Source organism: Vicugna pacos, chromosome 18 (genome assembly GCF_048564905.1).
Source record: "Vicugna pacos chromosome 18, VicPac4, whole genome shotgun sequence".
NCBI classification, from domain to species: domain Eukaryota; kingdom Metazoa; phylum Chordata; class Mammalia; order Artiodactyla; family Camelidae; genus Vicugna; species Vicugna pacos.
The window spans coordinates 24,648,049-24,662,267 of record NC_133004.1 but is presented as its reverse complement, the minus strand read 5'-3'; the positions used below and the strand labels follow the sequence as shown (position 1 = coordinate 24,662,267).

At 44.5% G+C, this 14,219-nt stretch overlaps 1 protein-coding gene across 2 annotated transcripts in view; it reads right to left on the bottom strand.

The window, feature by feature from the left end:
* The window catches only part of LOC102531066 (BOS complex subunit NOMO1), a 51,384-nt gene extending 37,537 nt beyond the window's left edge, over nt 1-13,847 (bottom strand). The window contains exons 1-8 of one of the 2 annotated variants that reach the window (XM_031687562.2): nt 13,531-13,847; nt 9,737-9,826; nt 8,160-8,205; nt 4,926-5,026; nt 4,150-4,256; nt 2,254-2,326; nt 639-791; nt 2-139 (exon numbers count right to left, since the gene is read on the bottom strand). In XM_031687562.2, coding sequence (XP_031543422.2) covers nt 2-139; nt 639-791; nt 2,254-2,326; nt 4,150-4,256; nt 4,926-5,026; nt 8,160-8,205; nt 9,737-9,826; nt 13,531-13,695 — 873 coding nt within the window. In that variant the 5' untranslated portion in view covers nt 13,696-13,847. Of the gene's footprint in view, nt 1; nt 140-638; nt 792-2,253; nt 2,327-4,149; nt 4,257-4,925; nt 5,106-6,470; nt 6,566-8,159; nt 8,206-9,736; nt 9,827-13,530 lie in introns of those variants that run through there. The other variant, XM_072942671.1, reaches the window with a different exon arrangement.
* Between the last annotated feature and the right edge of the window lie 372 nt (nt 13,848-14,219).

Here is a 14,219-nt window from a genome sequence, read left to right as displayed (position 1 = left end):
CCACAGTATAGCCCCCGCTTGGCAAGGAATAGAAAGAGAAGGAGCCGTCTTCTTTGGAAACCGTGTGGCACAAATACACCAGACTCTCGTCCTGCGGCTGGAACCCGGGCACTGGGGAGATGTTGCAGCCCAGAACATCCTACGCCAGGGGAAAAAAAAGCCAAAATGACTTCCTTCTCCACTTACATCAAACATCCACACTATAAAAAAAAAATTGTATAGGTTTTATTTCACAAAATATATATTTATGAAACCTAGGGCATAGCAGAGATAAAAAGAACAAAAATCTTTACATTCAAGTTGAAAAGTTAAAAATGGCACCATCTCCTTGGAAAAAACCACCTGACTGCCCCCCTTCTGCCGACAATGGCTCATACAGATGGTCAGAGGCAGAGCTGGGCTTTGTCTGAACCTGGATCTATTTGATTTCAAAGCCGGTGCACTTTCCACCGAAGTCCACTGCCCCCCAGGGTAGACATTCAGTTTCTTGTGAGTCAACAGAGAAGCACAAGGTTCTTAAATGTTGAGACTATAAGTCAACCTTGACCTGCGTCTTAAACCATGTATTTTTAGTCTGCGATCCCCCATCTCCTCCACCCACTGCCCACAGTCTCTCCTGTTCACTCTTCTTTGCTCACCTCTCTGCTTACTAGAGAAGAGAAGAGAAGAAACTTCACGCCTTTCATGGGTTCGCCGTCACTGCGGACAGAGCCAGACACGTTGTAGCCAGCCACGATGAGGGGCCCGGCGGCGTTGGCATTCGAGTTGGTGACTCGCACAGTGGTGCTTGCCTGCAAAAGAAGACTTTAACCTCCAAAAGAACAAACACTCACAAAGCGTTTAACAACATGAGGACATGCCTACGCTAACATACTAACTGGGCGGGGGAGGGGGGGAAGCAACATATAACATTGCGTGTGTAGGATGATCACAACTATCTTTAATGCATAAAATGAAGTGAAGGGAAATGTGGCAAAATGGAGATGAGGAGATATGATACTGTTTATACAGTAATTTAAACCACTTATGATAGCACCACTACAGATATATTCATATGCAGAAAAATCATACAGACTAAATGAGAATGGCCAATGCCATATTCACTATGATACTGATCTGCAGAGGGAGGAGGGGATGTGGGGGTCTGCAAGGGTCTGGAATTGTATTTTTTCTCTCTTATTCTTCAGCTGTTTGGAGCTTGTTCTTTAGTATATCCTTATATCTTTCTGTTTGGCTGAAATATCTTATAATAAAAGATCGCAAAAGGAGGAAACCTACTAAGTGAATTTCTGTAGTACCTGTGAAGAGACAATAGCTTACACATTACAAATAGAATACATTTTAAGGTTTGCATTGTTTGTTAAGTGTATGCTTAAAGGAATTTGAGCTTATGTAAATTTGTGTTTTTAAGTAGAGCTGCTGTTAAAGGTCAGGATAATGTCACCCTTTGGGGAAGTAGTGACTAGGAATGAGCATGAGGGGGCTCCTGGGGTGCTGGTTCTGTTCTGTGTCTGGTTAACTGGGGGCGTGGTGTGTTTAGCTTGGGGAAATCACTGCGCTGGACACGGAGACTAAGTGCACTCTTCTCTATGTGAATTGTACATTAACAGAGAGTGTTAAAATATATGCCATCATATCTTTAAACATGGAAAAAAATAAAGCATGCTCATTAAAAAAAAGTTGGAACGTACAAAACAGAAGAGCATAAAGGAGTGGAGATGGAAAATTTGGAAGGTGGAAAAGTGTAAAAGTTTAAAAAAGCATATTCATTATTGCTGACGAACAGAATTCAATTGTGTGATGAAACCACAATCCGTTCTCCTCTTAATGGATATTTTGGTTGTTTACAACATTCTGCTATTACAAACAAAGCTGTAATAACTATTCTTAGACATTCTCCTTGGGCACATGTACAAGAGTTCCTAGAATCTTACTTAAGATTGTTGTTACAGACTGAAAAAGGACTCATCAGGTCCTTCTGGTGTTGATTTTGGCTCAAAATAGCTACAGTTAATAACAAACCTATTTCACAGCAGGAAGACAATATTGTCACCTAAAACTGAAACCGACATAAGCAACATCTGCTATCATGGATAAATACCACCAAACTCATCAGCAGCACCATTGTTTTTTCATCTACTTCTAGAAAAACCATAACCTCATTTCATATCTTGAACTAAAAACCTCTACATTTGTCCCCAAACCAGTACACTATTGGCACGGCTTATCCACAGAACTGAAATCAATGCTCACCTCTTTCAGCGCCCAGGTCGGATGCGTTGCAAGGATTTCGTAATCTCCGGGAAGAACTTTAAAAAATGCAAACCTAAGAAATACAAAGTACCACTTCACTTTCTCCCAACATCGTAAGTATTTCTAATTTTACGACTACTATTGGAAGCACAAGAAAATAATGTCTAAAAGATCACAAACTTGCCATTAGCCAGTTAAATGAGCATAAATGAAATTCAACATTTGCTGTACAAATCCTCATCAGGCAGCATGTACTGAGTACTTGTGTGTGCCAAGGACAGGTGTTCCACGTGCCAATAGGAAGGAAGGTCGATGCTTCCCTGAGCCCCAGGGACTTCTGGCCTAAAAACTAGTCACTGTGATTTACCAGGGATCAGTCAAGTGTGTGTTGAGAGTGAGAGGCGAGGATAGGCGAGGAGACGTGGGAAGGGAGGAGGGGTGGGTAGGGAACAGAGGACGGACCCCATAGGTTGGGACAGACGCTCACACAAGATGACACTTAAGGGTCAGGGGAGAGCAAATGATCGTGAGCTTCGACTCCTACCCCAGAAAGTTTAGATCTGTTATCAGAAACAAATCAAGCCATTCTCTGCTCTTGCACAAAGCAATTATGATGAAACCAGAAGCCAATGAAGATCACTCTAGTAGTGATGGGCAAAACCGAGACCAGAGTGGGCTGAACTGAGGCTGGAAACGCTACCCCTAGGATTCTGACACATTCAACCCTTTAGATTTTCAGGGCTAATTCCAGTGACATGAGCTACAGAAATTTAATTCAGCTTCTTCTTCTGTGGCATTTTACTACATCAAATATTGCCTAATATAACTGCATGGGGCTTGGAAATCACTTCGCTACAACAAAGTTGACACGGCCACTGAATTTTGGTCTCGGTAAGATCTACCCTCTACTTTATGTTCAGAGCATCCGAGTTCTGCGAGTTGCTGTCGGTTTAGTTAGTGCGCATGAAAGAGTTTCAGAATGTTCAAGTCACTTTTCCCAGCAAGGTCAACAGCCCATGACTGAGAAACTAGAGAAAATGAAAGTTTCAAGTTCCTTCTACAGACCAGGGTGGGGGATGGAGAGGCATCAATCAGTATTTTCCAAAACTGAAAAATAATTTCAACAATGATCATTTAAAAATCAGATGATGTACTGACGGACTTCTGTTCTGCAGTTTAGTCAGATTTGTGTACTGAAGTCAGCAGTGATTTGTATGATTTCAAAATTATGAGCTGGAACTATTCTGATATTAATTTTGGCACATCTATTAACATTTACAACTTAACGATATAAATCCGTTAAATAAATGCTTTAAATCTGACTCAACAAGGCTAATTAAATAATCATCAGTCTCAACTACAAAATGATTGTGATGTAATAGTGATAAAATGTTTAAAAGTCATAATTGAGCTAATCTGTACTGAGCTAAGTTATTAAGCACACAGTCTATGCCACACAGTTTGAAACAGTAGTATTATAATTTAATCTTCTCAGTAACCTTAGGAGGTAGGTTCCATGATTATCATCATTTATAAATGAGGAAACTAAGGCACAGAGGCATTAAGTAATTTGCCCCGGGGCAGACAGCTAGTAAATGGGGGAACTAGGATTCTGACCCAAGACCCAGTCCCGACTCCGTGAAGGCCTGCCCTGTGCCAGGCCCCGCAGCAGGTGCGTTATTTATCTCATACTTAATCATCCTATCAGAGGTCATGGGTCAAATGACTTCCAACTTACAGATGAGGCACGTGAGGCCCTGAGGGGCATGAACCTGTCCTAAGTTAAGAGGCTGAATCAGGATTTGAACCCAGGTCTCCCTAACTCCACAGCTCCCTGCTGTCTCCTATCACAGCCCCCCTCCAGCTGCCGGGCAGGACAGCACATGCATGACTCACTTTCCGCCAGGCTGTGTGACCGTGGACTGGATCTTGGCTTCGGTGCCCGTGTTTCTCAGAGACACCTGAACTCCTGCGGGCCCCAGGGGCTGCCCTTTGCTGAGAACCTGCCAGGGAGAAGGAGGAGGAGGTTGGGAGCCACCCAGCAGCAGCATGCTCCTCCCAGCAGCACTGTCCACCCCGCTCCCCACTCGGGGCCCACAACCTTCTCTGGGTCGAAAGTCCTTGGAAAAGATGGCAGAGGTCATGGGTGCCCTTCCCGGGGAGGCTTGGGGGCTGGGACAGGCAACAGTAAAGTGACACTCTAAGATACCACCAGGTAAGGATGCACAATTATTTTACACACTACTGAGAAATAATAAATACCCATGCCCCTCACCTCTAACAAGAAGCCCACACATAGAGCCGGGGCCAAACGCCCTCACTCTCAGGGTGGAGGGAAAGAACAAACCCGCCACGAACAAAGGGAAGGCAAGGAGACAGGCCCATCTCAACCCTGGCACTGGATGCAGGGAGGAACAACTCCCCCTGAGCTCCTGAGCCTCTAAAAGTCCATCCTGGCATCTATACCCGGACAGGGGAGTGACCAGCAACCTAGACCCGACCCCAAAATATACCCGCTACATTTTACACGCAATTTCATGGAGTCTCCAGACCCTCTTGAAGCTTATGTGGGTCCCTTGTGGGCTCAAAGCCCCCAGTTTGAAATGTCTTATTTTTTAAAGGTAAGAGAAGACTCGGTCTGTACCACAGAGCAGACATGACAAATGCCAAACCTTTCCATTCACAGAGAAGCCTGTGAACACAAAGTTGATGTCCCCACCCTTCGTGCAGATGTCGCTGACGCCATCCACGTAGAGCTCCACGGTGGTCGGCTCTGAGCAACGAGACGGAAGGGGAGGGAACGGGGCAGAGGACACGAGAGGGAGCTCAGTTCTGGGATAAGATGAAACCATCTGGGTAAAACACATTTTACTGGTTAACCTTCATTTTATTCATTTCTGAGCCACTCACGTGGTCCAAGATCCAAAGGCACAGGAATTATGCAGGGAAAAGTCTCCCTCCCATTCCCATGCCCTGGACACCCGCTCCCCTACTCCAGAGGGAACCGGGTTTAGAGTATAATATACTCTTATAACAGTCTTGCAAGCGAGTTGTGTCTCAGAGTCCCAGGGGAAATGCAGTGAGCGCCAAAGAGCTGTATTTACTGAGCGCTCACTACAGACCAGGCACTGAGCTAAGTGCATTTAATCCTCATGACTACCTGAGACATGTAGGTAGCAATGTCTGCAGCTGACTGAGGGGTAAGCTGAGGCACAGAACAGTGAAAGGATCTCCTAAAATCACAGAGCTTGTGAGTGACAGAGCCCAAGTTCAACCCCAAAAAGTCTGGCTCCAGATCTGTCTCCTGACCAAGGACATGAGTTCAGCCACGTCTGTCACACCAGCACCATAAACTCCAATGCCCACAGGAGCTGGGGGGTTAGAAGGAAGCAGACAGGCCAAGTGGGGAGAACGGCAAATGGAAAAATGGGCAGCCGCGACCCCGCTTCTGCCAACTGCTGCCGTGTGGCCCAGTGCTGCCAGAGCTTCCAACCTCTCGAGAAAAACTGGAAATCTGGATTGTGTGTGGAAATCTGGAGTTTTCAATATTAGCAACTAATTCAATTTAAAAAGTTTAAGAGTTCATTACAATAAGGGTTAAAGCTGAGTTTTTTAAAAATTAGGAAGAATGTGGAGTGACAAGTAGAGAAAAAATGAAAGAAAATGAAGAGAATTTCACACACACACACATACACACACACACACACACACACACAGGGAAAGATGCCATTGAAAAATGGACAGACCCTTGAACGGGCTCCTCACAAAACAGAACATCCAAATGGCCAGTAAACACATGAAAAAGTGTTCGGTCTCATGGAACATCAGGAAATGCAAATCAAAACCACAATGAGATGCCAGCACATCACCACCAGGACGGCTAGGATGGAAGAGACTGACAGAGCCAGGGCTGGTGAGGATGTGGAGGACCCAACCCTTACACATGGCTGGTAGAGCGAAAATCTGCAACATCTGCTTCAGCTGTCTGGCAATATCCACTAGAGCTGGACACATGAAAATTCTATCGCCCAGCAATTTCGCCCCTGGTATGTACTTAACAGAAACGCAAATGCCTAGGTACCAAAAGGTATGTATGTACCAAAAGGATGTTCACAGGAGCACTGTTCTTAGTGGCCAAAATCGGGAAGCGACCCAATATCCACCAACAGTAGGAGGGTAAATAGCTTTATTTTCATACAGCAATCGAACGAACTAACCAGAGCTGCACAGATGAGGATGAATCCCGTGAACAATGTCGAGAGAAAGAAACCAGGCACAAAATGTACCTTGTATGATTCCATTTATATGAATTTCAAGACAGACACAATAATCTATAATTTGAGGTTGGGCGGTGGTCACCTGTGGGGAGGGGTGGGGCAGTTAGTAAGTGCCTGGCATACGGCACTTCCGGGCCCGGGTCAAGGTTCTATCTTGTTATCCAGGCAGTGGTTACATGAGGTGTTCACTTTGTGAAAAGTCACCACGCAATAACCTTATTGTGAGTACAATTTTCTGCAAGTACACTATAATTTAATCTTAAGAAGCTTATCAAAAGAATTGACAAGAAGAGAAGAGGATTCAAACAGAACACTCTCACCAGCCACTGGTCTGTGACCTCTCTGGCTGTGAGCTGGGTTTGATTCCCCCGCATTTTGGGGGCTGCACCAGCCAGGTGCCCCGGCCTGTGAACTGGGAAACAACTAGTCTCCCAGAGCAAACTAGCCGTAGCTGCCTCTGTGACAACAGGGGCTCAGTTCTTCCTCCTCTAATTCACAGGCCGGCCCGGTAGGAACTGGGTCACACACAGCCCTCTACTGAACTGTGACGGCTCTGCTCTCCAAAAACGTCAGCTGTGACAAAGCGAACCCTTTCTTCTTCTTCTTTTTTTTTTTTTAATTGATGTACAGTTGATTTACACTGTTGTGTTAGTTTCTGGTGTATAGCATAGTGATTCAGTTACATATATATATATATATTTATACACTCTTTTTCAAATTCTTTAACATTATAGGTTATTATAAGACATTGAATATAGTTCCCTGCGCTACACAGTGGGACCCTGTTGTTTATCTATTTTATATACAGTAGTTTGTATCTGCAAATCACAAACTCCTGATTTATCCATCCCCCAAGACCCTTTCTTCTAATCTCAACCCCACTCCCACCTCTCCAACTTTGCTAAAAAGCAGTCACCTCTGGAAAGTTTGGAGCTTTTGTTAGCATGTGTGGAAGGACTTCTTCTAAGTGTTTACTAATTGATTGCCAGTTATGTGCCAGCCATTCTGAACACAGAAGTACACCGGCCCATGACTCCCCCACAGAGCCTGTGAGTCTGGCACCACCACTCTCCCGAGCCCCCAGTGAGGAGATGGATGCCCACCCAGCGGAAGTAACTTGTCCAAGGTTATCAGAGGGCTGGTCAGGCCTAAGGCTGCCAGATTTTTGATCTCTTAAGACAAGTAGATCTGGATGTTTATGTCAAATCTTACAATGTTTAATGTTGCTACTAATTCACTAAAAACAAGTTTTAAAAACAAAACAAGAAACACTGAGGGGGCTAAGACAGAAGTCATCCTGGGACAGGAACGAAGTCCCCACTCCTGACCTCCATATTCATTAAGCTCTACTAGCATTTAGTGAATGAAACTGCAAAAGCAGAGTTTTCTGAGAGGTTCGAGAAATGACGCCTATTTTTAAAAAGATGACAGAAAATCCTTAAGGTAAGTCTAAGGTAAATCCAACCTAGTCTAAAGTAATAAGGAGGAGGTGAAAAAAAATACCCTCTTCCACACTAGAAATGAACCCTTAATATTTTAACAATCTATGCACTCATTAATTTAAATTAATATTCAGCACATAACCTACTCCTTTACAGAGTATACCTTACTTGTTACTTGTTAACTTACCAAAACTCCACCCTAGGGGAGGCTCAATCTTCAGAATGAAATCTCCCTACGAGGGGAAAAATAAAATCAATGTCAAGGACTGAGAAGTGATAACTCTTCAACTAGTTTAATTTAGTTCAGCGCTATCACATAATATAGAATGTCCACACCTGAAATGGAATTCCAGGCGTCAACTTTGTACTTGTTAAGTGGTAGTGGGCTCTTGATTTCCCTCAGGCGCAGCAAGCTCAACTCCAGAAGCTCCCTTTTAAGCCACCAAAGAGTTCTGAAGACACTATATTCAGCCACTCTTGGTCTGATGTGAAAATGTACTATTAACCCAGTCGCCGGTTAGCACCTCATATGCCTGAGGTTGCCAGGATCAGACGCATCTTCAGGAACTAAAGCCATTTCTTAAAAAACTCGATTTTACTCATACACTCTTGAGTAAAGGGCTCCTTGAGAATGTTTCAATAATTAAAAAACAAAAAAGATAAATCGGATTTCAAGACCCAACTAGTCTACCTCTAGAAAGCAATCTTATGTATTGTGCATAAAGTTGTTAAGTTCAAGAATATTTATTGCTATGTTGTTAGTAATAACAATTTTAAAAATTGGGAAAAGCCTCTATGTCTATAGAGAAGCAGTAAAATAAGTTTGATGTGACTCTTGACACGCTGTGTAGCCATTAAAAGGACAGTAGTAGGTCCACACACCTACTACTGATGTCTAAATGTGCCAAGATATCACCATGGGGGGAGGGGCAGAATCACACTGCAGAACAGTGTTTGATTCCACTTGTATTTTTTTAACAAAAGCAAAACTATGTAGCATTATTAACTATTTTTACAACTTTCTATGAATCTATATTTCCAAATAAAAACTTGAAATGTGGGGAGGGTGAGGTGTGGGAGTACAGGTGTGCATGGATACCCATCTGTGTGCATACATGTTTGTGTATCTACATACATGTGTGCATGTGTATTCCTGGATACCTGTGTAACTCTAAGTACAGAGAAAGCAGTCTGCTAAGATACACACCAAAATTTTTATCAGAGGTTATCACTACAGAGGGGGATTTGGGGGATAAAAGATAAAATTTGCTCCAGATGTTTCTAAAACCCTTAATTTTTTTTCCCACAAAGCTCATAAATTCACATATTGTTTGTATAATTCTTTTTAACTATATTTTAAGGTGCTTGTAGGAGAGGGTTCTGTTAAATCAGGGTTTCTCAGCCTTGGCACTGTAGACACTTGGCCTGTTCCGTACAGCATCCCATCATGTTTAGCTCCATTCCTGGTCTCTGCTCACGAGGTAACTGGAGCATTCTCCCTCCCTCTCAGTTGTAACAACCAAAAATGTCTCTAGACGTTGCCACATGTCCCTGGAGACATTGAGAATCACTATACTCAATCCAACCAGTTCAGAAGCTGTCTCCCTTGGAATCTGGCCTTCAGAATTGTCATATTCCATTTATAATTTACAAAGCAGATGAGTATTTTCTCACGCGGGAAAGCCGTTCTCCTGGCAAGCGCAGCTCCGTGGGTCACTGTAACAACTTCCCATCGTAAAAGACTAAAGTACTCTCTCCTCTTACCTTATCATACAAGGGGATCATAAAGTAACCATTGTTAGGGGCACAGTCTGTCTGGTACTTCAAAGTCCCGTGTTTGGTGTACAACTTTATCTAGAAAGGAAGGAAAGAGAAGTCATAGTTATCACCTCTGAGAACTGGCTACACAGAATGCACCTGAACGCATCCAATCACAAGGCATTTGCTGAGGACCCGACGTGTGCAGCTGTTAACACTGGGCATTTTGGACAGAGGGAAATGACACAAAATAATCCCAAAATAATGTGATTCTATATTTTTCAAGTTAGAAACTACTGCCAGAAGTCACATTTTTCAGTGCTTTTCAGCTTATTTTAGTGGCTGTCTCGATGCTGTTTCTGGGTCTAAAAGAAATTTTCGAATTCGGCTGTCAGTTAGGTGCTTGTTAAAATGCAATCCCTGAGCCTCACTTCTATGTCTAAACTGGAAGGTGTCAGGCAAGGGTCAGGGACCTGCATTACTAACCCCGAAGAGTCCCAGTACTTGGAATAACACGCATCCAGAATCTCTTAATGTTAATCATCTGTAACTATGATACGGAAATAACAGAACTGGGTCATACTGGCTAAGATGTATAAAACAGCAAACTCACAATGTGCACATTTAGGAAAGGAACAGAGGGAAATTACGTACAGACCACAGGCTTTTCATGCGCAGTGATCACAGTTTATGGCGCCTAGGACAGTGTCTTATTTAGTGTAGGTACTCAATAAATACCCAAGCTTGTTCACAGGCCGCAAAGAAATTCAGAGGCATGCACTTAAAGCAGGGGCTGAAACCCCCCTGTCCAGAGGGGCAAGGGAAGTACTGTCAGCGGGCATTCTTCTAAAGAGAGACAGATTGCTACTTAACCCACAGCCCAAAGATCAGCTGGTTTTCCAGAGACATCAGGAATGCAGTTTTTAATGTGAAATCGCCTGACTATTAAAGTAGCAGCAACCAATATGGTTTTTCTTTTGTAGGGATTTTTGTCACTGAACTGCTTTATCCCCACCAGGCACGTGCAGGGGCTCACTCAGTAGTTACTGACTGGATAAATATGATGGAAAAACACCTAGAAGGGAACAAAACTGGAGAAGAGTGAAGGTAGTTTTACTGGAACATAGGAAAACAATCCAGAAATGACTGGGCGGTTGAGGGACAGTGGGTAGAGCCCATACTTAGCATGTATGAGGTCCTAGGTTCAATCCCCAGTACCTCCATTAAAAAATAAATAAATAAATAAATAAATAAATAAACAAACAAACAAACCTTATTACTTTCCCCAAAAAAAATTTTTTTAAAAAAAGAATGACTGTGAAATAACTTACTTACATGTCTTTCATAAAGCATAGATCAGGATGCAAGATGGCAACATACACCACATATATGAAACATTTGATTTCATAATCAGAAATTAAGAAACCATGAGTGTTTCAGATCATCTGGACAGGTAGTCTTAGGGCTCAAGGAACACTTTTTTTTTTTTAGTTGAAGTATAGTCAATTTACAATGTTGTGTTACTTTCTGGTGTACAGCATAGTGATTCAGTTATACATATGTTCTTTCTCCCACTCATTACCATTATAAGCTATTATAAGATACTGAATATAGTTCTCTGCTACGCTGTAGAACTTTGTTGTTCATCAATTTCATATACAGTATTTTGTATCTGCAAATCCTGAACTCCCAATTTATCCCTCGCCACCCCCCTTTCCCCCCAGTAACCCTGTTTGTTTCCTATGTCTGTGTGTCTGTTTCTGTTTTGTAAATAAGTTCATTTGTGTCTTTTTTTTTTAATAGATTCCACATACAAGTGACATCATATGATATTTCTCTTTCTCTTTCAGGCTTACTTTACTTAGTATGATAATCTCTAGGCCCATTCATATTGCAGCAAATGGCATTATTTTAGTCTTTTTTGTGGCTGAGCAGTATTCCATTTTATATTTATACCACAACTTCTTTACCCAATCATCTGTCGGTGGAAATGTAGTTCGCTTCCACATCTTAGCTATTGTAAATAGTGCTGCTAGTAACACTGGGGTGCACTTATCTTTTTGAATTAGAGTATTCATCTTTTTTGGATCTATGCCCACGACTGGGAATGCAGGATCATACAGTAAGTCTATTTTTAGTTTTTTAAGGAATCTCCATACTGTTTTCCATAGTGGCTGCACCAAATACATTCCCACCAACAGTGTGGGAGGGAAGGAACACATTTCATACTAGATCACAAAACCTGCTCTCTACTGTTAAGGTCATTATCAGTATTCAGGGTGGGAGACCTGCCTTCACTTTCCTCCTGAAGCCCCAGGAAACAAGCTGCAAAAAGGCTTTCAAGGCAGCTGCTGAAATGCCCTGTGCCCACAACCCAGGAGGTGGTATGGGCACCCAGAGATCCTAGGAGCCCTGCCACTGCCAATGCATAGATTCACTAAATACCTGACTTCTTAAGACCAAAAATGGTGGAGAAGATAGAGAGGTCTTGAAGGTGATAACTGATGAACTGCTTTAGAAAATACATGGTGCTGGGTTCTGCTGCTTCTCTCCCAACACCATTCTACAGGAACAAAAACTGTGGGACTTGGAGCGAGGCCAAAGAGCTAGTGGGATGTGGAATCTACTTCCTACCCCTCCCCCAATCCTCAGTGACCTGCTCTGTAGAACACACCAGTTCAACCCTTCACCACAGCCCTCCAGTTACCAGCACTGGAGCAGCTCAATGTGCTTTCAGACCAACAGCCCCTGGGGTCTCAGTCCTCAGCCCCTTCTCTTTGGCATCTCCCAGCCTCTTCCTTTTTCCTCTCTCGAATCCCCTTCTCCTGCCTCACCTTCAATACCCTCCTCAAATAGAGGCCAGCCCTCCCTCAGATCCCTTCCCATCTGTCCTGCAAGTGACCATCTACCCCTAGCTCCACCTATCCCCCTTCCTCCTCACAAAAGCTTTCTGGGTCATCATTCCACTGGGCTAATAATAATCTAACTGAATAGGGCTCTGCAATTTAATAAGACTTCTGCACAAATCTCTAGTGTAACTACCCAGTAAGGCAATCAGGGGAGCTGACAACTCTCCATTTTCAGAAGAAAAGCAGTCCTATGGGGGAAATCAGGGAGGTTAAAAACACAGTTTCCCAGCCCAGAGATGCCAACAGAGAGAAACCGGGTCAGGATCTCTGGGATGGGAATCCATGCCCTTTAAAAGCTTCCCAGGGGGTTGGAGAAGCAGTGGATTAGAACTTCAGTATTGGGGGGTATTCTGTGTTGTGAGGGTAAAACTTGGGGTCTTTTGGTTCTGAAATCAGTTTCAGGGGGTCTGGGTTCCAGGGCTTTTGAGGATCTGGGAGATCTGAAGTCTGGGTCCCCAGGGGTCTGGGTCCTGCTGAGACTGGGTTTTAAGAGATCTGGGGCCTGGATCCCGCGGATCTAGAGTTGGGTTTTGAAGAACCCGAGGTCTTGACTTGGGGGATCCTTAGTTTTGCGTGGCCTGATAAAAGTTATGAACCACCATCATCGTCACCAAAAATGTCCCTTACACCCCTGATCACGTACTTTCAGGCTCCCGCCCCCGTTCCCCCTCTGTAGCTGACCGCAAGATAAGAACCTTCACTGCAGCACGACTGGGCAGGAGATAGTGGAGAGCCCGCGGAAAGTGGCGCCTTTAAAGAGGAAAGGACTCTTGGAATGGGGGACTGGTGGCAACTGCCTGGCGTCAGAGGCGAGGCCACCGCGGCTCAGAGAGGTTGAGCGATTGGCCCGGGGTGACACAGCGAGCTCCGGGCCGCGGGGCGGGCGCTCACCTCGATGAGCGAGTAGTTGATCTCCACGTCCGACTTGACGAAGCCTCCGCAGCCCACCACGATGTCCTCGGAGCCGCGCGCCGGGCCCACGCCGCTCAGCAGCAGCACCACGGTGGCGGCCACCACCACCGGCCCCGGCGGCCTCACGGCCCAGCACTCCCACATGGCCCGGCCTCTGCCGCCCGACCCTCAGCAGGCCTCCCGGTCCCGCCCCTTACACCGCGCGCTGTCCAAGGCTTCCTCCTCTGCGGGCGGCTGACAGCCCAGGCCCCGCCCCTCCCGCCGCCACTGCGCATGCGCGCTCCGGCCCCACGCCCACTCCCCCAAACGAGATATCTACAGCGCATGCTCAGCAACAAAAACGGGACCATTTGCGCCCTCTGGGGGCCTGGAGGACCCCGCGCGCGGTCTGGCAGGTACAGTTGCAAGGTGCGTGTGTAGGTGAATCCCGCTTTGGAATTCAGTAGCACTGAAACTGACGAGTGTCTGTTGACCGAAGTGTCCAGAAACTTTCCCGAAATCTTTTTGACCTAAATTTCACAAGTGATGTATAATCTCAAACCCCTTTTAGAGATTTGTGTAAATCAGTGCTTTTTTCCATGATAAATAATCAGGGTTTTTTTTAAGCAAAACGTAAGTCATTTAAGTCCAGCATAATCTTTTCCAAAGGTATTTAAATTTTATTTAAT